The sequence below is a fragment of the Giardia intestinalis genome, chromosome 1, assembly GCF_000002435.2.
Source record: "Giardia intestinalis strain WB C6 chromosome 1, whole genome shotgun sequence".
In the NCBI taxonomy this organism is placed as follows: Eukaryota; Fornicata; order Diplomonadida; family Hexamitidae; genus Giardia; species Giardia duodenalis.
The window spans coordinates 1,271,197-1,296,647 of NC_051856.1; the positions used below are offsets into that span (position 1 = coordinate 1,271,197).

The 25,451-nt window shown below is 48.3% G+C and overlaps 14 protein-coding genes across 14 annotated transcripts; 6 read left to right on the forward strand and 8 right to left on the reverse strand.

The window, feature by feature from the left end:
- Positions 1 to 1,262: 1,262 nt before the first annotated feature.
- On the reverse strand, positions 1,263 to 3,161 carry GL50803_00113163 (VSP; the record flags this gene model as incomplete). Its single annotated transcript, XM_001709071.1, has 1 exon — positions 1,263 to 3,161. One exon carries the CDS (start codon positions 3,159 to 3,161, stop codon positions 1,263 to 1,265), a length of 1,899 nt encoding a protein of 632 aa, XP_001709123.1.
- Positions 3,162 to 3,586: 425 nt separating this feature from the next.
- Positions 3,587 to 5,491, forward strand: GL50803_007343 (uncharacterized protein; the record flags this gene model as incomplete). The annotated part of the gene is made up of 1 exon (XM_038046327.1): positions 3,587 to 5,491. One exon carries the CDS (start codon positions 3,587 to 3,589, stop codon positions 5,489 to 5,491), a length of 1,905 nt encoding a protein of 634 aa, XP_037901649.1.
- Positions 5,492 to 5,520: 29 nt separating this feature from the next.
- Positions 5,521 to 8,436, reverse strand: GL50803_0090418 (Alpha/beta hydrolase; the record flags this gene model as incomplete). Its single annotated transcript, XM_001709070.1, has 1 exon — positions 5,521 to 8,436. One exon carries the CDS (start codon positions 8,434 to 8,436, stop codon positions 5,521 to 5,523), a length of 2,916 nt encoding a protein of 971 aa, XP_001709122.1.
- Positions 8,437 to 8,843: 407 nt separating this feature from the next.
- Positions 8,844 to 13,118, reverse strand: GL50803_0090434 (uncharacterized protein; the record flags this gene model as incomplete). The annotated part of the gene is made up of 1 exon (XM_001709068.1): positions 8,844 to 13,118. One exon carries the CDS (start codon positions 13,116 to 13,118, stop codon positions 8,844 to 8,846), a length of 4,275 nt encoding a protein of 1,424 aa, XP_001709120.1.
- A 97-nt stretch (positions 13,119 to 13,215) lies between these two features.
- GL50803_0013315 (Microtubule associated protein) lies at positions 13,216 to 15,135 on the forward strand (the record flags this gene model as incomplete). The annotated part of the gene is made up of 1 exon (XM_001709066.1): positions 13,216 to 15,135. The coding sequence occupies one exon, from the start codon at positions 13,216 to 13,218 to the stop codon at positions 15,133 to 15,135; it is 1,920 nt and encodes a 639-aa protein (XP_001709118.1).
- A 205-nt stretch (positions 15,136 to 15,340) lies between these two features.
- GL50803_0013316 (uncharacterized protein) lies at positions 15,341 to 16,321 on the reverse strand (the record flags this gene model as incomplete). The annotated part of the gene is made up of 1 exon (XM_001709065.1): positions 15,341 to 16,321. One exon carries the CDS (start codon positions 16,319 to 16,321, stop codon positions 15,341 to 15,343), a length of 981 nt encoding a protein of 326 aa, XP_001709117.1.
- A 76-nt stretch (positions 16,322 to 16,397) lies between these two features.
- Positions 16,398 to 17,549, forward strand: GL50803_003313 (Serine-pyruvate aminotransferase; the record flags this gene model as incomplete). The annotated part of the gene is made up of 1 exon (XM_001709064.1): positions 16,398 to 17,549. The coding sequence occupies one exon, from the start codon at positions 16,398 to 16,400 to the stop codon at positions 17,547 to 17,549; it is 1,152 nt and encodes a 383-aa protein (XP_001709116.1).
- Positions 17,550 to 17,564: 15 nt separating this feature from the next.
- On the reverse strand, positions 17,565 to 19,094 carry GL50803_0017501 (uncharacterized protein; the record flags this gene model as incomplete). Its single annotated transcript, XM_001709063.1, has 1 exon — positions 17,565 to 19,094. One exon carries the CDS (start codon positions 19,092 to 19,094, stop codon positions 17,565 to 17,567), a length of 1,530 nt encoding a protein of 509 aa, XP_001709115.1.
- A 29-nt stretch (positions 19,095 to 19,123) lies between these two features.
- Positions 19,124 to 20,098, forward strand: GL50803_005921 (Ubiquitin-conjugating enzyme E2; the record flags this gene model as incomplete). Its single annotated transcript, XM_001709062.1, has 1 exon — positions 19,124 to 20,098. One exon carries the CDS (start codon positions 19,124 to 19,126, stop codon positions 20,096 to 20,098), a length of 975 nt encoding a protein of 324 aa, XP_001709114.1.
- A 99-nt stretch (positions 20,099 to 20,197) lies between these two features.
- GL50803_0014064 (HMG (high mobility group) box-containing protein) lies at positions 20,198 to 20,797 on the forward strand (the record flags this gene model as incomplete). The annotated part of the gene is made up of 1 exon (XM_001709061.1): positions 20,198 to 20,797. One exon carries the CDS (start codon positions 20,198 to 20,200, stop codon positions 20,795 to 20,797), a length of 600 nt encoding a protein of 199 aa, XP_001709113.1.
- A 44-nt stretch (positions 20,798 to 20,841) lies between these two features.
- On the reverse strand, positions 20,842 to 22,419 carry GL50803_005919 (Cation efflux family protein; the record flags this gene model as incomplete). The annotated part of the gene is made up of 1 exon (XM_001709059.1): positions 20,842 to 22,419. The coding sequence occupies one exon, from the start codon at positions 22,417 to 22,419 to the stop codon at positions 20,842 to 20,844; it is 1,578 nt and encodes a 525-aa protein (XP_001709111.1).
- Positions 22,420 to 22,564: 145 nt separating this feature from the next.
- Positions 22,565 to 23,719, forward strand: GL50803_0017502 (Dolichyl-phosphate-mannose-protein mannosyltransferase; the record flags this gene model as incomplete). The annotated part of the gene is made up of 1 exon (XM_001709058.2): positions 22,565 to 23,719. The coding sequence occupies one exon, from the start codon at positions 22,565 to 22,567 to the stop codon at positions 23,717 to 23,719; it is 1,155 nt and encodes a 384-aa protein (XP_001709110.2).
- Positions 23,720 to 23,947: 228 nt separating this feature from the next.
- GL50803_0027658 (uncharacterized protein) lies at positions 23,948 to 24,397 on the reverse strand (the record flags this gene model as incomplete). Its single annotated transcript, XM_001709056.1, has 1 exon — positions 23,948 to 24,397. One exon carries the CDS (start codon positions 24,395 to 24,397, stop codon positions 23,948 to 23,950), a length of 450 nt encoding a protein of 149 aa, XP_001709108.1.
- Positions 24,398 to 24,461: 64 nt separating this feature from the next.
- Positions 24,462 to 25,046, reverse strand: GL50803_0027657 (uncharacterized protein; the record flags this gene model as incomplete). Its single annotated transcript, XM_038046008.1, has 1 exon — positions 24,462 to 25,046. One exon carries the CDS (start codon positions 25,044 to 25,046, stop codon positions 24,462 to 24,464), a length of 585 nt encoding a protein of 194 aa, XP_037901650.1.
- Positions 25,047 to 25,451: the final 405 nt, after the last annotated feature.

Here is a 25,451-nt window from a genome sequence, read left to right on the forward strand (position 1 = left end):
CTGGGCCGCGTCCTGGAGGGCGGGCCGCCCCCCGCTTGCGCGAGTGTCCGCGCGTGCCCCTCCCTCCTCGCCGCCCTGGACCAGGCCTTCTACTGCTCTGCCTGCGTGGTGGGTGTCCCCAGGCAACTGTCCTCCCCGTCTCCGTCGCTGACACTGCCTGCCCCTCTCTGCGCTACGATCCGGCCTCCTCCCTCCTCTATGTCCTGGCCCCCACGACTGATGTAGGAGTCGTTCTGTGCTGCGTCTGCTTCCAGGAGCCCGCAACTCTGGACCCGGCGCTACGGGGGTTCGAGTGGTTCACTCAGACCGGCACGGAGTTTTACATGTCCCGGGTTGTTGTCTCGAGTCCCGAGGAGCATCTCTCGTACCGCTGCAAAGAGGGTCCTGAGCTTGCAGAGGCGCAGGTCGGGGCCGTCTGCATGTGTGGCACCTCGGCTGTCGTCGCCGTGTCGGCCGTTTCCGAGACCGGCGAGCGCTCCGATCTGCCGGTCCTCCTGGTCGTCTCCGGCCTGCTGTCGCATCTCTCGTTCTCCACGATAGAACTCGATGACTTCGGGGCCCAGAACCTACCCCCGGAGTCAGAGTCGTTCCGCATCTTCTCTCTGTCCCCATCCTCGGCTGCCCCGGGAAGCCTCTGTCTGGCCTTCTGCAAGGGAAGCCTCCTCCACTTCCACAGGATGCCCGTGGAGAGCGGCACAGACAGCCCCCGCTCTGTCGGCACATGCGAGCTGGCCCCTTCGACACACACGTTCTGCGCCCTGTACGAGACAGAAGGGGCCCTGCGGTGCGTCTTCACGGCCGTGGATGGAGCGCGCCTGTTCCTCTGCATGGCGAGTACGTAGGTGAGTTCCGGCCGTCGCGCTGGGGTCGGGGGGAGGTCGCAGAAGGACCAGGAGGGGAGGCAGAGGAAGCACAAGGCACGGGTCAGCGATGCGTAGGGCTGTCCTTCCGCTGCCCAGTGCATACAAGGGTGCGCACAGCCACGACCGTCGCGCAGACGAGCCAATGGCAGGAGCGGGCCCGCACCTCTTCCTGCGCCGTGGAGTCTGAGGATCCGAGCTGGGGTCCCGGGGATGACACACAGGGGCACAGACACGCAGGCGCACCTCTTCAGTGCCCCACAAACGGATGCTCTCGTGCAGAGGCCACGGGAGTCTATGAATGAGGCCCACGAGAGCCCAGAGATCGGGCACCCACTGCTCACCCACGCCAGAGCACCGCCCACATGTCCATACAGCATTTACTACCTAAGTGGATGCCACTTACGCCTTCCCGCGGCAGATGAACCACCAGCAAAGGAAGCCCACGAGGCCTCCGACGACGACGATGACAGCAACAGAGATGCCGGCTATGGCCCCAGTGGAGAGACCACTCTTGTTTGTACTACCACCGGCGTTGTTATCGTTACCACCATCGTTAGTGCCATCTGTCTTGACGTAGCAGGTGACAGGACCACTATTACCAGTTGGAGGGGCACAGCTTATACAATTTGGGACACCAACAATATGGCTACCATCATTGGGATCATTGGTGTCGCACTTCACACATTTTGCTCCGGCAAGATAGTATCCCGGAAGGCACGTTTTGCATGCCTCCTTGTTTGCTACCTCACATGTTTTACAACCAGATGCACATGCTGGACAAGATCCAGTGCTAGCTTCTGGTTGTTGTCCATTAGCACAATTCGTACATTTTCCATTCTGAGCATTGCTACATAGGTTGCTGCCTGGGTATGCAGCCGACTGATAGCATCCGCCAGATTGCAAGAAGTATGTGGTTGTACACGCTTTGCATGTTCCATCATTGTTATCATTTGGCGTGCATCCAGTTACTGCCCTTGTCGTTGTCGACACACAGACGCCGTCCACTGGGACGTATCCGGCCTTGCACTTGCTGCAGTACTTCGAGCCCCCAACGACGGCCGTGCACTGGCCAGCCTCGCAGTTCTCTGCGTACCTTCCCGTGCACTCTGGGATGCATGTGCCGGTGGCTCCAGTATTGCTTTTACTCAATACAAGCCCAGGATAACAAGCTGTACAGGAGGCTTCACTATCACCATCACATTCTGCACAAGAATTATGGCAATTAGTACATATCCCGCTGACATCACGAGTTCCTGCAGGACAGCCCTCCATACACATGTTCTTTAAGGGGTTTAGGCTTTTACCTCCAGTACACTCTTCACACATATTCTCTTCATTACACTTTATACAATCCTGTATATCACATAGTACACACTTCGTTCCGTCGGCGTTGGGTTGATTAGTACCTGCTATACAAGCAGAGCACGTGATGAGAATTGTACCTTCAGGATTATCCTTCAGAGCACACGTTTTGCAGTCTGCTATCCCTTCTGAGCATTTCTTACACATTTTTCCATTAGTAGGATCGTCAGCATCATCAGTGAAGTGGGAGTTATCATTACATCCACTTTTATCAATACATGTATTAGAGTCCTCGGTTTCGCCCTTTTTTAGATATGGCTTGTTAGCGGTTGCCTTGCACTTCGTGCATTTTCCTGCTCCACCATCGCATTTAGCACAGTTATCCCTATCAGTACACGCTGTACACGTACTTCCAGCATTACCAAGATTTGTACCGAAAAATCCCTCTAGACACGTTTTGCATATAGCAACATCTGAGCTAGGAGGATCACATGTCGCACAGCCCTCCAAGCCTTTCTTGCCTCCAACTCCAGTTGCATCATTGCATGCAATACAAGAGTCCTTATTGTTAGCTGCACTTGGGTTTTTAAAATAGCCAACTACGCAACCCTCACAAACGCCAGGAGTTGTTGATGACACACGACTAGCAGCTGCGGCATCAGCGCAAATAAAGCGTCCAACGTCCCCGCCAATTGCATAGCATCCGTTCTTATGGAGGAAGTATCCTTGAGCGCATTGGGTGCACGTTCCGTCAGCTGCTCGGGCTTTGAGCTGGCATCCACTGGCGCCTGCCTCTGCCTTACACCCTCCATCAACGAGGTACTCGTCAGTCTTAGCGCACTGCGAGCAATACTTCTTGCCGTTGATCCACACGTCGCATTTGCTTGTCAAGCACTTTCCTGCTTGGCCTTCCCCTGCCTCCGTGCACGTCTCTGCCTCCGGCGCTGCCCAAGCCAATTGCAAAACAAATCCCGCAACGATCAATCTACAGAACATTAAGATTGCAGATATGTTACATGTAATCTATCAAAGATTGACATGGGCTAACATACGATCGGATACTACGATTGTCTTGTTGGAAGTATACACTGGGCGCCTTCTCAACACAGTGTTCTCTGTAAATAGTCTATGCGCAAACTCTAGCCCCCACCAGATTCGTAACGCCAATCCTCAAACACTTCGTTTGCAACGAAGCAGCTAGTGCACATCTATCAACATGCAAAGCCATTCCTACTTTAAAAGGAACCTTTCTCTCACGTTAGGCCTGCTATGGCACGAGGCTTCCGACTGTCTCAATTTCCAGAGAGCCTAAGAATAGCGCCTTCCATACAGTAGCTCTCATTTTAGCGAAGGTATAACTATGATCCTGAAGGATCGTCTGAATACTCGTTGGAGCAAAAAATTTTAAATCTCGAGAGTCAATGGACTTTGATCAGGCACAACAGATACCGTCAGCAGTGGGGCCTGTTGGCATTCTGTCAGTCGAGCAGTACACAAGCCTCATTGAGTCTTATACATCAGTCTTAAACCCCCATGACGGAACACTTGTGTCAACGTGTCCGTCCATTAAAGTCCTTTCTCTACGGATCGAGGATACGAAGGTTCCAAACCCAAGGCTTTATTTCTGCATAGACAGCGATGTGGAGGGCGTTCGCCAGACGACACTGGCTTTGCATTTAGAAACGCTGCAGAACCTCTGGAGGGCATTAAAAACGGTCTTCCACAAGACAATGGTGGCCGTACCGATTCTTCCACCCGAGATATCATCGAAGTCCTACTTAAGCTCTCGGTTTATGCGGGGCATTGTCCTTTACCTCGCAGCTCTCCTTCGGCGCTTACTATCGCACTCTATCATCAAGCGCCACGAAGTAATGGTGCAGCTATTCACCCGCCACGAAAGCGATGTCTTGCCGATGCTCCAGAAGCTTGCAAATCCAGATTTTACACAAGGGCATGCACCAGGGGACGACATCATTAGAAATATAGTAAGTCGGGCACACGGGCATCTCCATAGTAATTTGCACGAGTCTGGCTTAATGCTTGCCCTCAATCTATCATTACTCTACAACTTTTCCTTGGACGACGCCGCGTTCCTCAAGACAGCCTACTACGGACCCAATTTTGCAAAGCTGATAACAGACCGCACAATCACCAAGAGCGCTCTAGCAACCTTTAGAGGGAAAACACGGATTAATGCTGCGTATCTTCAGTCTATTGACCAAGTCTTAGATATGCCAAGGGGCCAATTCCTCAATACGTTTCTTTATGGACTAATTGATCTAGAGGATTTTCTGTCGCCGAATTTCGGTAAAAAGATCCGCGGGATTTTCCTCAAGCGTCATCTTATCATAGAGGAGAACCTCAAATCAGCTTATGACAGCGTCAAGCGTCTCTCTGCTTCGGTTGCCGAAATAATAACTGCTGAAACAAGTATTTCATCCTCAATGTCAGGACTTGCAGATTCTCTTACCTTTTTATTTGTGTCAGAGACGAAATTTGATGGCGTCCTGGCCGGCCCCGCAACAAACTCAGTGGCGGCATGTGTCAATCCACCAACCCAGTCAGACTTCCTCCATACTCAGATAGCTAACCAGTTGCGTGCAGACGTCTATCCACGCTTGGCTGCTTCGTTGGATATCATCTCTGCAATGGCTAAGATGGCTACAATGCGCTATGACTACATAATAGTTGGAGAATTTCTCGCTTCTATCCTGAAAAAGAAGGCCAGCGATATTATTTACCTAAAGGTCCAGCAGGAGACTATCGGCGATGTTGTACTAATTAACAAAGATGCTGTAAAGAGACAAATAGATGCCATACGCGCATCCGATCTGCATACCTTTTCATATGGGATATATAAAGACACCGAAAGAGAGTCTCCCCTGTCCTTGAGTCTTGCTTATGAAAGTGACAAGTCAGAGCTAGAGGGTATTTTAAATGCAATAGACGATGAAGCAACGGTTTCCTTTAACAGCTTATGCTCGAGGCTGTCCTTGTCTAGAGCCCAAATAGACTTGTTAGATTCTTTCAGACGCGTTCATGCAGCATTTATTGAGCATATCATGTATTCAATTGTTATGGAGTCAAGATTCGTGTATGAGTATCTCTTTTACAAGTGTATGGTATCAGAGTTAATCGTGCACTCTATGGGCCGCTTATCAGCGATTTTCGGCAGAACGATCCATTTAGAGTCTAACCTGTGGGAGTATTCCGATGAATGGATCAGAAAGACTCGCGGGCAAGAGACACCATGGCACAAGATAAATGAACTAGACAACGAGCGCTACGAGTTGGAGGTTGACCTGCACAAAGAGCAGGGTCAGTGATCTCCGCCAGTGATCTCTAGCACTTCCTGCTATGAGATGTCTTTTCCAAAGACTTCTTGTACAAGTGTGTGCATAAGATTATAGTCTGACATGTGTACTATGTGTGCATCTCGCCCGGTTCTCCTATCCATTTTTGTGGACCCTTGTAGCATAGGATCCATAACTGATAAATCATACAGAAGCCTCTTTGTGGGCACCTTAGCTACCTTGTCTAGAAATATGTGATGCTTCTCTTTCTCAGGCCCCTTGCTCTTACCGTCAGGAAGAAGCAGTGCGCTTCTAAAATCAACGTATCCATCTTGGAGAGATGAAATCATATAAATAGATTTAAATCGACCGAGATTGCTGTGCTTTGCAAGAATCTCCAGCAGGGGTACGCTGGTCAATTCCTTCAATAGATTGGCATCATGGGGGACATCCTTCATAAATGGATAGCTATAATACATGCACTCAAGCTGCTTTTTCGTAAGCTTGCCTCCCATAAGCTCTCGTAAGGAGATTTCTTTGCTGTTGGATGACATCAAGGTCATCCCAAATCTGACAAGCCCGTTACCTCCTTTAGCACCAGCCAGGGGTCCGTTCAGAAAAACGGCTTTATTCAGAAGGTCGAGAAATCCAGAAAACGCAGATGATAGGATGCACGCTTCTATGACCAAGCATCCCATACTGTGCCCCACCATATTTATGCGACCTACGTTAGTCTTCCGGGTCTGGATGTAATCCCTTATCTCTTCAGCTAGCTTAATCCCCAATTCGAGAATGCTACTCTGTGTATGCTCCTGATATGATCTGCTCAGGAGGACATGTGGTTGTTTGGGAAACCACTGCTTCTGCATCGTGCCGTGAACTATTGCATACTGCATGAGGCAATTAGACATTAGTCGCAAGTCACAGTACGTGCCCCGATAACCGTGCGCGAACACATAGAGATCCCTGCTCTGTCTCTTCTGTCTAACCAAGTCGGTTATAGATGGTTGCTCCTCTATATTCATAGGCACTGACCGAATGTCCTTATGCACATTTTTTGTAAGAGATAGGATAGGAGGAAATGTAAACACACGGGAAGGAGAGTCTGAGCCCCATATTAATTCAATTGGAAAGAGATCATCTCTGTATCGCTCCACTAACAAGAGTAGACCCTTAGTGGAATTGGTATCTGAAATAGACAAAAGAGAAGGTGGTAGCGATGGAGTCTGGTGCTCTTGGGATACATCGTTGAACTTAGCGTTCGATGAAGCCATCGAGTCCTTTATTGTTTTCATCATGGCTAACTCTATATCCGTTCCTTTTCGTTTGGAGTCATCTTTGGGCTCTAAGACACAAGGAGGAAAGTTGGCAGGACTGGATCCTCTTTTTGCTCTAAAAGCCCTACTCGATGCCTTCTGTCGCTTCTTTTCAGGACCTGAATCTCGCTCAGCAGAGCTATAAGCGTCCGGTTGTAGGGTATGACTTAGTAAGTGCTTGGCTTTATTTTGTATGGCTTTAAGCTTGATGGTTTCTCGTTCTAGAAGTGCTTTCATGTAATCCGATGTGTAAAGGTCCACCTTGTCGGGAGAGCAGTTGTGTGTAGATGTATTCAGGGCAGTGGATACAGAGTTAACGCTTTTCTGTTTAATGATTGGTGCCCGGCGTTCTTGCGGGTCTTCGATGGTAGAGCTGGGCTCGGCAAAGCTTTTACTCTTTGGGGAGTCTTCCAACGATGAGATAGGCAGTTTTGATTCAAAGTAGTGTGTTAGAGTATCGTAAGCTACCGCTGCAATGGACGCTTCAGAAGATTCTAGAATCAATCTAGTATACTTCTTACACTCCAAAAAGTATATTGAATCCAACCTTTCTTCAGGTAAAGTGGTATATCTTTGCACATAGGTGTCAAGCAAATTGGAAGTGCCGATATTAGCAATCTTGTTAAGATAGTAAAGCTTAAAGAAAATAAGAGTCACACGCTTCAATGTTGCAAAGTCAAAACTGTCTGGTGTGGAATTGCACTGAGATAGTATTTTTCTAAGATGCGCAGGGGTCTCAAGGAACATATGTTCTCTCCCCGAGAGGTTGACTAGGGGGTCTGTTGACATAGGAGGTCCAAGCTCATCTCCTGAGAACCTCAGTGTTACATGCACAGGCGTTGAAGATTCCTGAGAAAAAGCTAGATCAATAGTCCTCTGACTAGAATTGAAGATGGCGGAGTTGAGTACCTGGACAGTGTCTGTGACTGTAGGGACTGGCGCGGACAGCAGGTCATCAAAATCATTTGTTAGTTTCTCCGGAGAAAGGTACTTTCTTGGTTGAGCCTCAGGTATGCTCACCAAATCATCATATTGAAGGGTTGTCTCGGTGGAGAACATGAGTTTAAGAAAGGCTGTCAAGCACTCAGGCTTATGAAGCCAAAGGGCTGTGATCTTATCATCTGGGAGAGCCAGCACCTCTACGGGGTACCAACTAATTATTGTACTCACATGTGAAAAGAAGGTATAGCTTATGTGTTCCGAGAAGCATGTAATGCACGGAAGCAGGAGAGAATTAAGGCGGTATCTTTTCCTGACAAGCCTCTTGAACGAGGAAAGGGGCAGGTCCGCCTTAGGCGGCATGGTCACCGATTTCCTGGCTTTTCCATAGAGAGATACCGATATGATGGAAGATGAGTCTATGTTGTAGACGTGGAACAGGGAGAAGCAGAGCTGAACGTTTAAATCTATCAACTGATCTGCATAGCGTATTGCAAAAACGGCAGTGCGCATACCGTTCTCATGGTTAGCGGGTGGATACTCTGGATGAAGATATGTATTCGATGTGTTCATAGAAATATACTTATTTGTCCTAATGGCCAACAAGCCAGGTGGTTGTGGATGTTCAAAAGTTACGGCCAGGAACATGAAACCTTCCGTTACGATATCGATATTTCGTAGTGAATGAAAGCAGATACTCAAATCCGTCTTAAGGATCTTCATTTGGAGTTATAGACGCTTACTTAGGAGATTGGATTTTCAAGCAATGTAAATCTTTTATTAAATTTTGTACCAAATGCTGTTCTCATGATCATTCTATCGTGACAAAATCCTTAGATTCTGGGCTACACTGAACTGCCTCTTGTCGTCTACTGTCCACACAAGATGACATACTCTTGAGTATTCTTGAATTAACACTAAAACGAGCCTCCGACAGTTAGAGATAAGATATCACTGATTGGATTCACTGATTTAGCTTGTTCCACTGCCTATTTGCTTAGCTATAACAAGGAAGAGAAATATACACGAGAATGTGGTCGTGCTCTGCTTACAGTTGACACTCTCTATAGAGCCAGAAACAGAGGGCCTCTTCACAGCTCAAGCCCACCTGGTTACACTCCCGCTTGCCCTTATTCCTCTGAAAGCCACGCCTGGATCGCTTCAGAGTCTTGAATCTGCTTCTTGATGTCCGTAAATGAAGGAATAGACTTTATGTACCCTGTCACTGCAGCCTTGCTACAAAGCTTGGAGTGTATCAGCAGAGTCCATATAAGAATGAAATTCTTGGAGCAGTACACCGTCTCCTTCCAGCGCCGAAAGACGTGCCCCGCTAGCGTACTGAGCGGAATTCCCTGGGATGCAAATCTTTCTCCCAGCTCAGAGAAGATATTGGACAGCTCTGTTGATGAAGCGGAAGGCACGAAGCTCAGCGCTATCCCACAGACAATGTCGAATGTATTGTGAATGCAATCTCCCCTGAAGAGGAACTCATTCTGCTCAAGGTACTGGGAGAAGATGACTGATACTGGGAGTTTCTTCTTATGCATGCTATTTTCGCAGACAACAACGTTGTAAATAGAGAAGACATCTGCCAACGCTTTGTTTTCTCTGAGAACATCATAGATCTCCTCCAACTCTTGTGCTGACGATGGTTTTCTAGTGTATATGGCCCCTATTACATTGACAAGCTCATAGACTGCCATCTTCTCTCCCACCCTGGAGGCTGCAGACGCATGGCTTTGCTTGGCTACTGCCAGGATCTTCTGAGACGGAGAGTCGTCATCCTCGTTGCTGGCGACCAAAAACCCTGAAACTATGGCCTTCCCCAGCTTATGTGCGCATTCCTCCTTCCGGGCACGAGAGGCCAAGTCTCTAGCAATCGAGAAGAAACTAAAGACCTGTTTGTGTATCAATGTAATGATCATATACGCGATACCGTTCATTAGGGTGTTCTTCCGTTCAATTGACTGCTCATTATCTAAAGACAATAGTGCTCCGTCAAGAAGCAACTCCCACAGACTGTCAGGGATCACGTCTGCAACTTCGCGGCTAATGCATGAGAGGAGGTCTGGAATGCAAGTAGCTACCGCGGAAATGGTACTGGTGTGTGTCCCCGCCTCCAGAACGGTGTCAATGAGAAGTTCCGAAAGAATGTCGCTCCATGTATCCAGTTGTGTGACAAACAGACCGGTTTCTTGATCATACTCCAAATTCAAAACACACTGTAGCGCAGAAGTAAGCGATGCTTCCAGGGTCTCTGTCCGCAGAGCCGCAAGTAGCTCCTTCCGTGCATCACTGTTAGTCGGCAAAGCCAGTATCGGCTTCCTCGCAGGAGCTCGATGAGGTTTAGTCTCGATATCAAGAGTATTCTCTGGTACACTTGTGTCGTTAGCTGGGACTGAGATAAGTGGCGGTCTGTTTGTAGTCAAAATTTTATGCTTCTTACAAGTGTTCATGAGGGAGTGAAGCTTCTTCTTCAGTTGTGTTAAGAAGGAGACCCTGCACATCCTATCGTCAGAGAGGTTCTTATCGAATAAACTTTCTAACTCTTCATTTAGCTCCAGAATGAGAAAGCGGAAGTGAGATACATGCACTGTATCTGTTTGCATGGGCGCCAAATAGTGAGTGTACAAGTTAGAAATCTCTGAAAAGAGCCTTATCACATCCAGTGCTGGTGCATCTACCCCAATCTTCTCGGCAAGTGCATGCATAATTGCACCAGGAGCTCGCTTTACATGCTTAAGCAATCTCTCGTGGTCGTCATTGGACCCCTGTGTCACTCTCGCACGATGTCCAGCCATTTCTGGCGTAGTCCAAAGCAAGTCCTCTAAGTTCCCATCCGAAATCACCTGGTAAAGCGGAGCGTCTCCATTGGTAAAGACTTTCTTAGCGAAAGGAAATGTTACGTGCACAAGCTCGGTGTTGGCAAACAAATACTTTATGAGTATGCCATAGTTCTGGCTGGACTGAGCCGCACTAGTTGCAGCCACAAGCTCCCCGTCGTTAAGATACTGTCTCAGGGAATCGAGCGACTTGAAAATTGTTCGCTTTGAACTATCCTTTGATCGTGTAATGGTAGATGGTCCCAAGAGCCCATCGAGTTCAGTTTTAAGATGAGTTGAATATTTATCAACTAGATAATAACGAATGCATGTGCCCACGATCTTTAGCATGGCAATCGCAGCCTCATAGAGTGTGTAGTTGGGCATGTATCCATCTGGAGAAAACTTCATGACATCGATACGCTGCCTATATCTCTTTTCAGCGTGCAGCCTGTTGATTTCTAAGTTAACTGACGGAAGATATAACTTGCTGAAGTACTGTTGGCGTATGTACTTCGCCCAAGTATCTGTTTGAAAAATATAGTTATACGAAGTGTTGTAGCAGACTAGATTAAGGAAGATGCGCTGCAGGCAGGCAGAGGTAATGAACGCACTGGCTCTAATAACGTAGAGTTGAGCCGCAAAGACGGCCAGGTTCACAGTATACAAATTCTGGAGGCCCCTTATATAATCTCTAATGCATTGCTGGTCTTGCTCACTGTGCTGAATGATGGTACCGTTTGTAGTTTTATCTAATATGGCTTGTTGGAGCTCTATTTTCTTAAAGAATGGGACCTCCAGATCAATGTTGTATACCATATCTTCCAGCTTTAACTCCATGATTTCCCTAAAGACTATGCACATGAAATTTCCATATGCTCTTTCAGATGTATTAATTATATTCTTTTCCTCACACTTTTTCCGGAAAAGCTTGCTAAAATTGGGATAGGAATTGATAAGCTGTTTTGCCAGAGAGGTTGATGAGATGAGGTCGCTGAAGATCGACGCATACACAGGAACAAAGACACGCTCTAGTGCGGCCTTCTCAAGGATGCAGTTACAAAAGACAAGCAGTGAGATAGCAAGAAACCGCAGGCTCTGTGGGACAAGGTAGGTGCTCAGTATGGAAAGGATTTTGGAGACTGTGGCCTTGCTGTTAGATTCCGTAACTTGATTCAGCACATACCCCAGCTCTGCTATCATGCTAGAGCATGTAGCTTTGAAACAGAGGAACTCTTCTGGATCTACGCCTGCGAGCTCCTCCAGCTCAGTCAACAAGAGTATTGACGGTACTGTGGAAGGATAATAGTTGTGCAGCTGCAGAGATTGCAAGTCGGGGCGAGTAATGTCTGGCTGCTCTATTGTGCCTGCAGTGACTATAGTCCTCGTGATAACATCTGCTAGTTTAAACGTTGCCATGCGATTCCCATAAATTGTTTTCTTTAGGCTTTGCTTCGCCTCAGAACCCATCATCTTGTTGAGTGCATGGCGATCATGCCTGATGGTTCTACGTACTAATATGAGCCTTTCCTGGCTAATCGAGGTGGGCTCCACTCCGTGATCCATTTGATGATAGATCTTGCGCAGTGCGGTGGGCTGGTAGACACGCGCACCCATGTCCGTTCCCAAGAATGCCAGATCAGCCTTTTCAATCGACAGACATGCCTGCAGAAGTGCCTTATTTCTTCTCATTCTAAATTCCCTGTGCGTCATCTTAATACTAGACTCCTCAGATGTGTCTAGCATACTGATCTTTGATGACTTCTCTTCCAACGCGAGCAATGAACGGTGGAGGTCAACCAACTTTCCATACAGTGCAGAAGATGGAGCTAGGCTTTTTCCATCAGCAAAGAACGAGCCGATCTCCGAGGGAGAAGCCCCTGTAATCGACGAATGCCTGTCTAAAGGGACGCTTTCTTGCTCCGCTTGCTCTTGCATAGTTTGATGAGCATCGTGTTCTGTCTGATTTTCAATAGGTGCAACTGTGCACGGGCCTGGCTTATCAAGGATATTGCCTTCGGAGCTGGTTTTAGCTTTGTTGTCAGACTCCTGCTTCTGCTCAAGCTCTGGCTCCGGCTTGAGGTCGGCCTTAACTTTATGCTTTGTAGAAATATGCAAACTAATAGTGTGCTGTGAACTGTTCACAGGCTTTTTGGTGCTGTCTTGATGGGGCTTTTCGCAAGAATCAGCGGAGGCAGGAGTCGAAGAGGTGTCGAGAATAGTCGCAGAAGACGAGCCACCGCAACTATTATTCCACATTTCCCTAGTCAGCCCCGATACAGCACTGCTTCTGGACTTAGTAGACTGATGTTCAGTGTGGCCATTGCCCTTTTGATCGTGAGGCTTGGCATGATGATGGAAGTGATCGCTTCTCTTTTTAGAGTGGTGGTGTTCAGACGTATGCTTGCCATCTGCAGCGCGTTTCCCTTCGCTGATGCTCAAAGAAGCATGTTCCTCAAAGGTAAGCGCTGCTGGGTTTTCTGTGAAAGAAAGAGTGAACGTAGGCTCAGTGTCATTCTTAGTAACTATGACCTTAATTCCTTGATCAGTATACCGTGTGGCCTTCGTAGCACCGTCAGACATTCCTTAGAGTGTAATTATTCTTCCTTTTATTTGTATGCAATTTTAAATTAAAACTCATATTAATATTCCAGATGTGTCAAGTTTCGTTGAAAAATTAATGGTATCTCTGACTGCTATCGTGGACAAGCTTACGGCTGTCTGCAAGGCGTGTTCTGAGGTGTGGGCAGACACGGGCATGAATGCTGACGAAGTAGAGGCGCAACGGCAAGCGTTCTTGACATCGGTAATAGATTTTGCTGATCAATTTTGCGACAAGCAAAAGCAACTTATCACAGAGCTCAACACACAATTAGAAGAATATGCTTTTAAAATCTTAGATCTTGGCCGCCAATTAGGCCAGAGCATTGCAATTCCAGATGCTCCTACTAAAACTGTATCTTTACAAATACTCAAGGAGATATACGAGCGCTACTCCGTGACGCTTTTAGAAAGGAAAGAAAAGCACACAATGCTAGTCCAGAAGCTAATTTACCTCCTGGAAGGGCTGGGAGACGAGGAGTCGCTTGCTTCGGCAGCAAAGCTAAGTCACAAGGTGGACGTCTATGACAATAAGCTACTTATCGATTTGGAACATCAGATAGCGAAAATAGAGGAGCGCTCAGAGCCATCTCTTCAACGGATCAGACGATACTTAGATGCTATGGCTTCTATCAATAAGCTGTTGCAGCGGGATTTAGCACAGTATGCAAGAAGCTCCAACGATGGTGTCATGATGGATGTTTTTGAAGGCCACTTGAGACCAAAGTATGAAGAGCATGTTAAGGCAGCGCTACGCGCGCTGGAGCAAGAAGCAAGGGCCAGGGCCAAGGAGGTGTCGCGTTTGAAAGTGGAAATCAGTGACGTTTTATCCCTCCTCCACAGCAGCGGGTTGACCGTATCGTCTGATCCGCTATCAGTAGTTTCTCCAGAAGCACAGCACTGTCTAGGTACAGAGGGGGTTATTTCAGACTACGCTTTATCCATTCTAATGAAGGAATTGTCTAGGTTAAAGGAGATGCGTCTTGCCCAACTTCCAAAGATTATAGCATCGCTACAACAAGAAATTAACAACAGTAGGAGAGAGGTTTTTGGGGCTCTAGGGCAGGCCTATGGCGAAGATAGCCGGGCAGACAACAATAAAAGTGCGTTGGACGAGCCTCCGAGTGAAAGTCTGCTACTCCGATTGGAAGAAGAACTAAAGCAGATCCGCGCAATAGAAGAGCACTGCGAGCCTATCTGCATAGCCATACGCAGATACAATGAGGTCGTAGCGCTGCAGGAAGAGCTCAGGGTCATAATGTCAGACAAGACCAGGCTTACTAGTAAAAGCAGGGAGGCTGCACGCATACGTCACCATGAAGAGGACCTTAAAAAGCAAATTCAGAACTTGCTACCGAAGACCCTGGCTGCTCTCAGACTTAAGCTCACCGAAATGGCCACAACTCTTCCACCAGAGCTACTTGACCAACTTCGCGGTGGAGATCCAACCAAGCCCATTCTGTTTTTTGGAAGGAACTATGAAGAGGAGCTAGCAATGCAACTTGCAACAAAAGACCAGAAGATTGTACGAAAGTATCAGATGTATTTAGTTGCGTACCGTCGTAATTCAAGCAACATAGAGATTCTAAAGCTGCGGGATGGTGAAGATAAGCCGGTTAAGCGTCAAGTTACAGTGTCGTTCCAGCCGGTTGAGCTTCCTGTCATATCTGGCAGTGCATTAGGTAGTGCCTGTGGATCATGTGATGCATCGGCGCTATCTGCGACAGCTGACAGTGCAGATGATCATATGGACGCTGCGCATGATCTCACACTTGATGCATTGAAGAGCGACCCACAGGATGCCCCAGAGGAGAGGCGACGACCTGTTCTTAAGAAGTCTGTTCAGCTAGCCAAATCCAGGGGTGTTGAGGCCAGTTTAGGGCCAGAACGAGTGCGGATGAAGTCAGTGGCACCGCGTGCGGCGGTTTCATCGAGTTCTGCTGGAAAAGGCAATGTAACTGGCGTTGGAATTAAATCCAAGCGTATTCCAAAGCCATAGAGATCAGATCTCTCCTGGAGGTCTGCAGGGATACCTGTTGAGGAAAGGATCAGGGGAATGGACAGAGGAATCATCAGAAGTGAGCCTTCTGACAAATGCGCATTGTCATCATTTTATTTATTTCCGGTTCCCGTGGAGATCAACCGCTGTCGGTGTACCCCCTCGTCATTCTACTGGTGGATTAGTTTTGTCTGTGTACCCCAACCTACTTATTCACTTTACCTGACTGGTTCGGCCCAGGGTCAGACAGCTGCTGACGGTGTGTACGGAGACTCTCTAGAAGTATGTCCGTCGGGGTCTGAAGCTTCTGAGAAACCAGGTTAGCATAGTCCTGCTCCTCCTTTCGAGCTCGATGCTCTTCATTGATGGTGGCAGATAAGGAAGCCGACATAGTGTCTTCGATGCCCATGTGCGTTAGCTCGTTCTGGGCCCGGAGCATGGCTTCTGAGGGAGCCCTCTTAGTACGCAAAGACAGGCTTCTATCGTCTTCACTGGCCATACGCTCCACCTCGTGGATAGAACACATCTGACTTGGCCGTGAATACAGACTACTTTCTTGGTCTAAGTTAACCTGCTGAAGAACCCGCCGCTTGTGATCTGCGAGCACCTTATCATATGGTTGAAACTTGGCTAACGGAGGGATTGTTGTAACGCTAACAGGCAGCGGTGCTTCAGTGATGATCTGTTCAGCTGGCACCTTATACCGAAGCACACAGGAATAGAGAGATGTGAATGACAACGTAGACATGCTCAGGAAGTCGCGAAGTAGCCCAATCACCCCTTCGGGCAACCCAGGAAAACCTGTACAGATGGAGTGCAGAGTCCTTGAAATGAGCTCTGGGTGGTCTATCTGCTCTTCACTGGCGAGATCAATTAGGAGCTTCCTCCAACCGCGAAGAAGCACGCACGTCAGTGGCAAGCTTATTACATTTGGGAAGCAAAAGTGGAAGAGGGGGTACGCACAGAGCTCTGCAGCCACAGAGACAGACTCGATTCCTTGACCACCCTCTGGCACTAGAAGGGCGGCGATGGCATCAATAAGTTGTTGGTACGATCGTATGTTATAAAGAGCGGCCACATCCGTTGAACGCAGCCTGAGCTGTCGAAGAAGCTGGAGAACTGACACGTTATATTCAACATCTCTTTTAGCAACTTCTTTACCACTAGCTTGGATAAGTGCATTCATCAATGCCCTAAAGAGACAAGTGAATAAGTGTCCTTAAGGACGCAGCAAGCGATATTTATTTCTAAATTTTAAAAAAATGTTCAAGACACCCCTGTTGTACCTGCCCGGACCAACGGCTGTTCCAGATAGTATCCTCAGAGCAAGGATGGGGCCATTGATGGATGACCAGGCCCTATATAAGGAGATTTCTGGGGCAGTCCAGCGTATATTAAAGACCAAGTCTAGCGTTCACATCTTGGCGGGGGAGGGGATGCTTGCTCTGGACTCTGTTTCCTGTTCTCTGATTGAGCAGGGAGACAGCGTCTTAATTATTTCCAATGGTGTTTTTGGAGATTGGTTTTTGGATCTAGTTGGCAAATACACTAGCTCATACACTATTTTCCAATGCGGTCCCACATCCGGTGTTTCTGCTTCAGCATTGGGAGAGTTTCTTATAGCTCAAGAGCAGAAGGGCGTCTCTTTTAAGCTGGCTACTTTGGTGCACTGCGACACGCCCTCTGGCGTTCTCAATGATATAGCATCTCTGGTTCCAGTGCTCTCCCGCCACTCGATCCTCTCCGTGGTTGACGTAGTGGCCTCTTCCTTCGGAATCTCTATAGATCTTGACCTTTGCGGAGTCGACGTGGCCTTGATGGGCTCTCAAAAGGCCCTCTCATGTCCCAGTGGACTGAGCATGTTGGCGATTTCAGAAAGAGCCTGGCGTGCCATGGAGACACGAAGGACTCCCATACCAAGCTACTACTGCAATTTACTTCTGTTCAAGAACGCACCTGCTACCTTTCCATACACTGTCTCATCTTACGATCTCCTGGGTCTCCGAGAGGCATTGCGCTTGCTAGAAGAGGAGGGTCTAGACAATGTTTATCGTAGGCACATGCGTATTGCCGAGGCTGTGCGGTATGCTGTGCAGAAGTCAGGGCTCACTCTTTACTTAGTGAGTGACTACTCGCCAACGATCACTGCCTTTCACGTTCCTCAGGGAACAACATCCGATGCAATCTTGCAAACGATGTTGAATGACTATGGTATCAGATTTTCGAGCAGTCTTGGCTCACTGGACAAAAAGGTGATGAGAATAGGCCACATGGGCTTCAATTCTAATGTTCCAGTAGTGCTCTATGTTCTCAAGTGTCTAACCCGAACATTGCGGTCCCACGGTGTCTGTTTAAGGGATGACATGGGAGAGAGTTTCTTTGAGAGATACCATAGTATGGTAGAAGTAGAATAGTTTAGAAATTTACAATCATGGAATCCTCCACACGGAAGAAGGCAGTTTGATGCGTGCTGAGCGAAAGTCTGAATAGATCGGTTCCTCATTTGGCAGAACCACTATTATCTGCTTGATACTCTTCGTGCTTGCATGTGACTCGGGTGAGGGTCCCTCTTGATGGTCAGTTTTATTATTACCTTTGTCAAGGGAGCAACTCCTAGCATCAATTTTGATGCTAATCTTGGCAGTCACGGACTTTGGATCCTCATCATTTGGATTTAGCTTCGATTTATTACTGCCTCTATTGCTGCTTCGTGTTGGTCTTACGGGGGCATTTTTTGAGTCTTTGCTGGCCTCAACTGATGGCTGGGGTTTAGCATCGCTCTGTTTATCGTAGCTGTTGTCTTTTTGCAACGACGTTCCATCGGCAAAAACGACGGATATACGAGAACCAGTTACTGATCCTCGCCCCAGTTGTTGTTTGACAGGCGATCCACGATCGTGGTCATCAGTTGTTATAGACGAAATAGAGACGTTGTGTGAATCAATTGTGTTCAAGTGGCTAGAGCCCCTAAAGTCTGTACTCTTGTGTTCAGGTCTGTGGTCTGGCCCCTTTTGCTTTATGACTACAGCCTTGCCTCCAGCAGCGCCAGGCTCCTTCGGCGTACTACTTGCTAGTGCCTCCATCGGTGAGACCATATCTGTGATATCTAAATTATTACTGACAACTGAGACCGGGATCGGGACTGGCTCCTCATTGGGACAAGGCTTCGCTGGAACAGAAGATGTTGGACACGGTAGATCCATAATAATATCTGTGCTTTGGTCCAATGCACCGGCATCGGTGTGTGGTCTAGGCAGCTCTGAGGATGCTCGAGGAACTACCCGAGCGTCGTTCGAAGAGGATCCATGTGAAAAAGTAGCTGGAATATTGACTGTTTTGCCATCCTGTATGCGTATGTCCTTAAGGGACGGCGTTTGATATAAGTCTTGGCCTTGTCTAGAGAACACCTGCCTATTCCGTGTGAGAATGACAGAGGAGCTCACAATATCGTCTAAATGCTGCTTTTGCTCATTGAAAGCGCTCTTATTTTGTTTTGCATGCCGATTGGTTTGGCGAACAGGCGACTCCACTGTGTCATGGAAAGATCTCCTGTTCTTGCGGTTACCATGGGATTCGTATCTATCCTCACGATGCTGCCTGTCTCTTGAAACAAAGGCACCACTGTCTTGTCGCTCTTTGATCGAATAGTTGTGCATACTGTGTTCGTTCTGTCCTTCTCTTTGCTGTCTTCGTCTGTGCGTGTTCTTGAAGGTCTGTAGGGTATTATCAGAGATGTGGCTATGAGACTTAGCAATGGGTTGATCTAATCTATCGGCCTGTACCAATGGACCGGATTGATCCGTGGGGTAATTGTTATTTGTCTTTGAAGCATTAACCGACAAAGTAATCTTCTTTGTATGAACATGATGCTTCCTTCCTTCGTCTAAAGAGACGTCCAACTCACTATTGTAGGATTCCTCCCAATCGAAGCTACTATACTGATCATTCCAATCGGCCATTATTTTTTAAATATAAAATCATTGGGCTCATGAACGTGGTATACAGGCGTATTTCCCACGAGCTAAAGCTCATCAGTATGGCTGGGGAAACATATTTCAGGGTATACCTTGACCCCAGCAATATGCTGAATGTTCACTTTACCTTTCTCGGGCCCTCTGACAGCCCATTTTCCAAGGGGTTATACCACGGGATCATTCATCTTCCACAAGACTACCCCCACAAGCCTCCTGAAATTGTCTTCTTGACAAGCAGCGGTCGTTTTGAAACAAATAGGTATATCTGCACTAGCTTTACCTCCTTCCACCCGGAGTCTTGGAATCCGACCTGGGGGATTCGAAATATTATAATAGGTCTCAGGTCTCTCTTTGATGAGGAGACTCCTGGCAGCATCGGAAGTATCACTGCTTCTCCGGAGGTCAGAGAGAAGTATGCATTGGATAGCCACTCCTTTACGTGTCGTGTTTGCGGCTGCTCCCATGCCGACCTTGTCTCAGTCCTACACGAGTCTCCAGTATCTACCCAAGAGCCTGCAGATCATAACTCAAGTCAGACACCTCCAACAACGGATACAGTAGTACCCGGTGATGTTGCTGTAGAGGCATGTACCGATATGTCAGTGAGTAATGAACCTAGTCAAGATCAGGAACAGGAACAAGAGCAGATAACAGAAGCACACTCACAAGATGTACTAGATGAGAAGCCAGAGAAGCTGCCAACAGAACCCTTCAGTGTGGATGACCCCAGCCATGCTCCTCAAATGCCTTCAGACTATAATACTCTCAGCTTCTCTAGTCTAGCACTTGCTGCCATATCGCGGGGCTTGCTCCGTGCAACGCAAAGTATGAGCCCGGAAGATCACCAACCCGAAGAGACCCAGGGCCTAGACCTGTTGGCTCATCTTGTTGCAGGGGCGTCTATTCCGTCATCTGTTTTTAAACTTGTCTCACACTTACGAGAGAATGCAGAAGCTATTTGTGCTGGAGTGCAACCCCATAGTAATTAGTGGAACAACTAAATCTCTTGCTGCATTTCATTCTAGTTTAATTCCGGCCGCCCACTTGTGTCCAAGGTGAGTAAATTTGGCCTTTCTTTTCGAAATAAAATGACTACTGAAGTTAAGCCAACCAAGCCTTTAACTAGTTTCTTTCTGTTCAAAAGGGACAATCAGGCTAAAGTCGCTGAATTTCCTCGAGGTGAGCAAGCAAAAGAACTGGGCAGGCTTTGGCAGGAGCTTTCTGACGACGAAAAAAATGCATACAGCAAACGGCACAAAGATGCTATGGAGCAGTATACTTATGACTTAGAGCAGTGGTACCTAGCTCATCCGGAAGAGCGGATCAAAGACAAAGAAGAGGCAGAGCGTCAGCGGCAGAAGAATAGAGAGAAAAAGGAGAAGGAGAAAGAAAAGCGCCCTGGTCAGCAATCTGCAAAGGTCGCCCAGAAAAGAAGCAAGGCAGCTGACGCGGACAATTTACTAATGTGCTTTACAGTGGCACAGCTCAAAAAGCGCCGCCTAGAATTCAGTGATGTTCCAATATATCCTACAAACACCGTCAAGCGGACCATAAAGACGGCTCTTAACGAGATGAGTGATGCAGATAAAGAGTTGTGGCTCAATTTCTGGTACGACCTTGACGAGGAGAACAAAAATAAAGTCAAACAATTCTACCTAGAATGGAAGGAGCTCAAAGCTAAGGACTAAGAGGAAAGACAAATAGCAACGTGCATGAGTAAACCAGATGGCCGTTATACCTCTGCGTTAGCTAGTATATGGCAATTTGTGGACTCGACGTGTACGAAGCACCGCTCTACAAAGTCAAGTCTTTGAATGTGATCCTGGAGACCGTGCACTATGTCATGGCAGCTACACACATACATCTGGTCAGGAAGACAGATCGTCACCTCTACCGTAGACTCCTTCCCGCACTGATAGGCGAGCACTTCGTTGATGCGTTCAATGGACGGATCAAAGTGCATGGCATGAAGAACTAGTCGGGCCTGGTCTTCCACACCTAAAGAGCGCCCAATCATCGAGCGTATCTGCGTCCGTGCGGCAAGGGTCCAGTTAATCAGTATATAAATGCACAAAATAAGGGAGCCCACGGGATCAATGTAAGAAAGATTAACAGTCCCGTCATGCCCATTGAACTTGGACCCGACGAAGGCAGCTACAAACCCGAGGGAATTGGAAAGGACATCGTTTCGGTGATCGTCACGATAGGCTAAACACGCATCAGATAAGATCTTAGCCTCCCTCCCCACAAAGTGACAAAAGAGACACAAGAATAGCTTTAGTACAATGGTGAAACCTATTATAACAATTTGCAAGGTGTCAAAACGAGCTGGGTTGTCGGGAACGCCCTTAGCCAGCTGTATGATCTGCTGAATGGATTCATAAGCAAGAGTTGCAGCGAATGTCCCCATGATGCATGCAAAGGATAGCACACCAAGGGTCTCATAACGCCTCTTTCCGATGGGATAAGTGATACTTTGCTTCTGGAGCTTCAGTGAGTCCTGGTGTCCCGTCTTCTCAGCCCCCGAGCGAGCCAAGCGTGCGCATATGAAGAGAACCAGTCCCGAGAGGATATCAAGGCACGAGTCCACCATGGATGCCAAGACAGACATAGATAGCGAAAGCGAGTAGGCAATTATCTTGAGAATGACCAACAATATATTACTACCGAAAGAAAGATTGACACAAAGCTTACCAGCACTGCAAGTGCGTAACAAAGAAAGGTCCTCGGCGGGAGAAGGTACCGCCATGTCATCAAGGTCCTTGCAGAAGCTCAACAGGTATTGTCTAAAGTGGCAATCGTCTTTGCCACAATCGGTCTTTTGCAAGATTGTGCGTATACGCTCGTACAAGGTGGTCCTCAGAATAGGAATATCATCTGCGAAAGGGTTAGACTTAGAGCCAGCAGCCTTCTTTTCGAGAATCTCAAGATGTTCTAACCGCGCCTTAACGCTCCGAAGAAAGGCTATGTTATTGTGTTCCTGTAAATGTGGACATTGTTCAATTGGTCCGTTGTCTCCTGCCACACAATTGCAAGAGTTATATCCATCCATGACAAGTGACAAGTCCTCTATGCCTAGAGAATTACCAGAGGCTTTCGCAAGACTCTCTTGGAGTGTTTCAAATTCAGTAAGCCGGAGAGCTTCAGCAAACAAGGAGGGCACACCTGGAAGAGGTGGAACGGTCATCCATTGCAGAGCCTGCGGCTCTTCTACAATGAGATCTTGCTGCTCGAGATGTGCGCTGCTATGGTGTGTCAATGTGTCATTGTCGAGACCAGTCTCTACACGGAGGTTCATCACCTTTGCCATTTTATTCTACTCACTTTTCACCCATAACCCTTTTCTGGCTTCTAATTTTCTGGCTGAAAATTACCTAGATAAGAACACATACAAGGAGCACGCCGAGTATGACATCAGCTGTGTCTACAATCTGTATCTACAGCAACGATATAAAATGCGAAAGACATCTGTTTGGATTCTCGCACTCCTTATTAGATGCGTGCTAATTTGGCTAGGGACTTACATAAGTGATCCACCGGCGTTATCGATGACAGATATCGACTATCTCGTTGTTTGGGATGGAGTATGCCTGGCACCAGTTCCCAGTGAGCGGCCAACATATCGCTACTCTCCAATCTTTAAGGTAATATGTTGGCCTATGTGCAGGTGGCCCACATATGGCAAAGTTCTTTACTCACTATCAGACCTTATATTTGCCTTACTCGCGTACAGAATTACACGGCATAGTCAAAGAGTACATCACCTCTGGCTGATGAACCCGTTCGTCATTGCCTTGTCTGTGCGGGGAAGCTTCGACAGCATTGTCCAAACGCTGGTGGCATGGATGCTATTGACTATTAAGCAGCATAAGTATTTGATGTCAGGCCTTCTGCTTGGTCTATGTATTCACTTGCGCATATATCCCATAATCTTTACCCCTTTCCTTCTGCTCTATGCCTTATTAGATAGGAAGGCTGATCAAAGGGAGCCGCTGGATGGAATTTTTCGGGCAGGATTGCTTTTATGTTGCACGCTGATATCATTCTTTGCAACCACCCTGATATCGATGTTGATAGATGATGGATACTTGTCATCAGGATTGCTTTATCATGTCTCTGGACGTGTTGATCACAGGCACAACTTGAGCATTTTGTGGGCCGTCCAGCTCGCATGCTCGAAGGGCAAAGAAGTTTACTGCTGGCCATTTGCAAAGCTATTTCAAACAGTGATCTTAGCCGCTCTCATTATCCAACGCGTTCTAGCGTTAAGAACGTTAGAACCAATTGAGAATGAAGAGGCTCAATCTGTGCTCAAGCGAAGATACTTCTATCATCAACTTCTCAGTGATCTAGACCAGGCCTGCCGGGCATTCGTGGCATTTAATTCAGTTGTTACAGCCCAGTATTTTTCGTGGACATTTGCCACTTTCACGCTCTCGCCCAACGCTGTTCTCAACAAAACAAGTTATGGCAAACTGGCCACTTTTGTTGGTAGTCTTGGTCTTTCCTTATGCATTTCCGGAGCACTAGAGTTCTCCGGAAAAACGAAATATTTATCATTGATTACCCTGGCAAACACTGCCGCGATGGGCTCTCTTCTATTCTTGTAACATTTGGAATAGCCGTAGCACAGTCCTGAAGCCAGAATATTGGGGTGAGGCTGTTGCCTGTTATTTGAATGATCTTCCCATGTGACCCACCGCCGCCCTGGGCAAGTCCCTCGCTCGTTCACCAACCGAGATCCAGATCCAGAGTTCGATCTCAGGTGTCAGGCGACTCCGACGGGAGAAGAACTTTTGTTCTTCCCTCTTCCCAAGGACGAGGCAGGGCAACCACGATCAGGGGACGATCATGATGCGCTCCACAAGGCAGTCCCGAGCCTCCTGGAGACCCAGACACTGGTCTTCTTCGAGACCGAGCAGACTGCGTTCCACCGATTGCACATGGGTGGTGTCCGCATGGCATACATGGAGATGCAGACTGATGGGCACAGCGGTTTCGCTCGACATAACGAGCACCCTAACAGTAGACGGCCTCTGCCAGGCGAGTGTGCCCCGTCCCGAGGAGTTGCGTCGAGGCCTTCCTCTAATTGCGCCACGCTGCACCCCTGGACTCGGTCCCTCAGGACCCTGAGCATGCTTCTGTGCTGCGTGGGATAGAACCTGCTCACCAGGAACTGAAGGAGATACCTCGCTCACTGCCTTGCCGACGACACATCCATCTTCCATAGTAGCAACAGTGACGCGACGGGGATAGCCACAGAGGCGACAGGCCTGGCGAAGCAACATGGCTCGACGGTCAACACTGGGTGTAGGAGCACGGAGGGGCAGGAGGCCTTCTTCCTGGCCGGTCTTAAGGAGCTTCCAAGGCAACGAAGAGCTTGAAGCTAGTGATGGCACCAATCACTCGCCCCGCCTGTCCAGACGGACCCACACGCGGCCCATATGAATCCCTCGACAGGCAAGTCGGGATCCTTGGAGTGTCTGGCTGACAGAAGTGGACTGATCCTGCCCACACCGGAGAGCGGTGACCTGGGCCACCCGCCAGGCGTCTGCCGCAGCAGCTGGCAGTGCTTGACACCCTCGAGTAGACGGGTGCCGATTGTAGAGCGAGACAACCAAGCGGTGAACCGGTCCCGATCGCTCGTGATGCTTTGGATGACGCCTCGGTGGACCGAAGCATCACCTCCAAGCGCACCATATGATGCGAGGATGGATGGAGCCCACAGGTCAGCTGAGCCAGACGCACTGCACAGGGTGAGCGTCGACATGATCTCGTCCTGGGTGACGGAGCATCTGCAAAAGTGCACTGCGATCCATAAGCAGAGGGCCGGGCCTCCTCCTCGACACCACCGCATGGGAGCTGTCCGCCGGCATCCACGAACGCGTACTCTAACTCCAAGATAGAGGTGCACGGGGAGCGCACCCTCCCGGTCATACTCGGGACTGATGGTGCAATCCACGAGGAGACAAGGAGGCACCCCGAGGAACGGGGTAGGCACCCGGGGCCGTGGGGTGGGATCTTTGTCGTAGAGCACCGGCACCACAAAGCGATCCTGGAGTATATGACCAGAGTCAAGCTCCCAAGACCAGATCGCCGCGACTGACGCAAGGCCCGAGACAACGGGCGCCCACCGGTGCCAGGTGGTGGTTGCCCCAAGCCAGCCAGAGGATGGGAGAGATCCTAGAGGTAACGTGAGGAGCAGCGGCTTCCGGGGGAGGCGGGCATAGGAGTTCTTCCGCTGGGATCGAGGGCATCTAACTCTCGGAGTTCTGATCTCAGCTACTGCAGGAGTGAGAGGCTTGCCTAGGGTGGTGGTGGCTCACATGGGAGATTACTCTG